General features: G+C 61.8%; 1 protein-coding gene across 1 annotated transcript in view; it reads left to right on the top strand.

The window, feature by feature from the left end:
- The first annotated feature begins 10 nt into the window (after positions 1–10).
- The window catches only part of PBX4 (PBX homeobox 4), a 60,822-nt gene continuing 60,005 nt past the window's right edge, over positions 11–827 (top strand). The window contains exon 1 of the mRNA XM_008049409.2: positions 11–153. Within this exon, the coding sequence (XP_008047600.2) occupies positions 11–153 (143 nt within the window). The remainder of the gene's footprint in view (positions 154–827) is intronic.

The raw sequence follows: 827 nt of genomic DNA, 5'->3' as shown, positions 1-827 counted from the left end.
CCAGCCGCCCATGGACGCCCGGTCTCGCCCCGCGCTGCTGCCCACCGCCCCGCGCCGTCTGCCGCCCGGGTCCCCGCCGGGCCCGGACACGAGCGACGTCCTGCAACAGATCATGGCCATCACCGACCAGAGCCTGGACGAGGCGCAGGCCAGGTGCTGCCCGCGGACTCGGCGGGGGGGGGCGCCCGGGGAGAGGGGCGGGGCGGGGAGGGGGCGCTGGCAGACAGGTGTCCTGGTGGCCTGGTGGGGAGGGGAGTTTCCGAGGACGAAGGGATGTACAGGTTTAAAACGGAACGGATTGAACAGAGTTTATGGAGCTAAGCAGGGTTGAAGGATTTGGGGAGCTCGTCCTGGGGCGAGAGGGATGGGTTGATGGGTTTTGGGGGCGAGGGCTGAGAAATGGGTACGCACGGGACTTTTGAAGGGTGAACAAGTAAATTGATGGGTTAATGGGGTTGATGAGGGTGGGAAGCTTTGAGGGCAGATGATGGCATGTGAGTGGTGGGAAATGGGACTCAGGAATGTCTGTAGGAGACCAAAGAGTTGAACTGGGGTGACTTGGCGTGGGAGCCATCTGGAGCTTTCAGGAAAAGGGTTGGTCTGGGAGCTGAGTAGAAATGGAGGACCCCAGCCGGGTTCGGTGGCTCAGTCTGTAATCCCAGCTGAGGTGAGTGGATTGCCCAAGCCCGCAGGTTCGAAATCCGCCTGGGCAACTTGGCCAGACCTCATCTCTACTATAAATCAACAATTAGCCGGGCGTGGTAGCGCGCGCCTGTAGTTCCAGCTACTTGGAAGGCTGAGGCGGAAGGATCGCCGGAGCCCAGAAT

The sequence above is a fragment of the Carlito syrichta genome, unplaced genomic scaffold (assembly GCF_000164805.1).
Source record: "Carlito syrichta isolate Samal-C Ts95f unplaced genomic scaffold, Tarsius_syrichta-2.0.1 Scaffold135583, whole genome shotgun sequence".
Lineage (NCBI taxonomy): Eukaryota > Metazoa > Chordata > Mammalia > Primates > Tarsiidae > Carlito > Carlito syrichta.
Note: the sequence above shows the minus strand (reverse complement) of the source record. Positions and strands in the feature narration are given on the sequence as shown.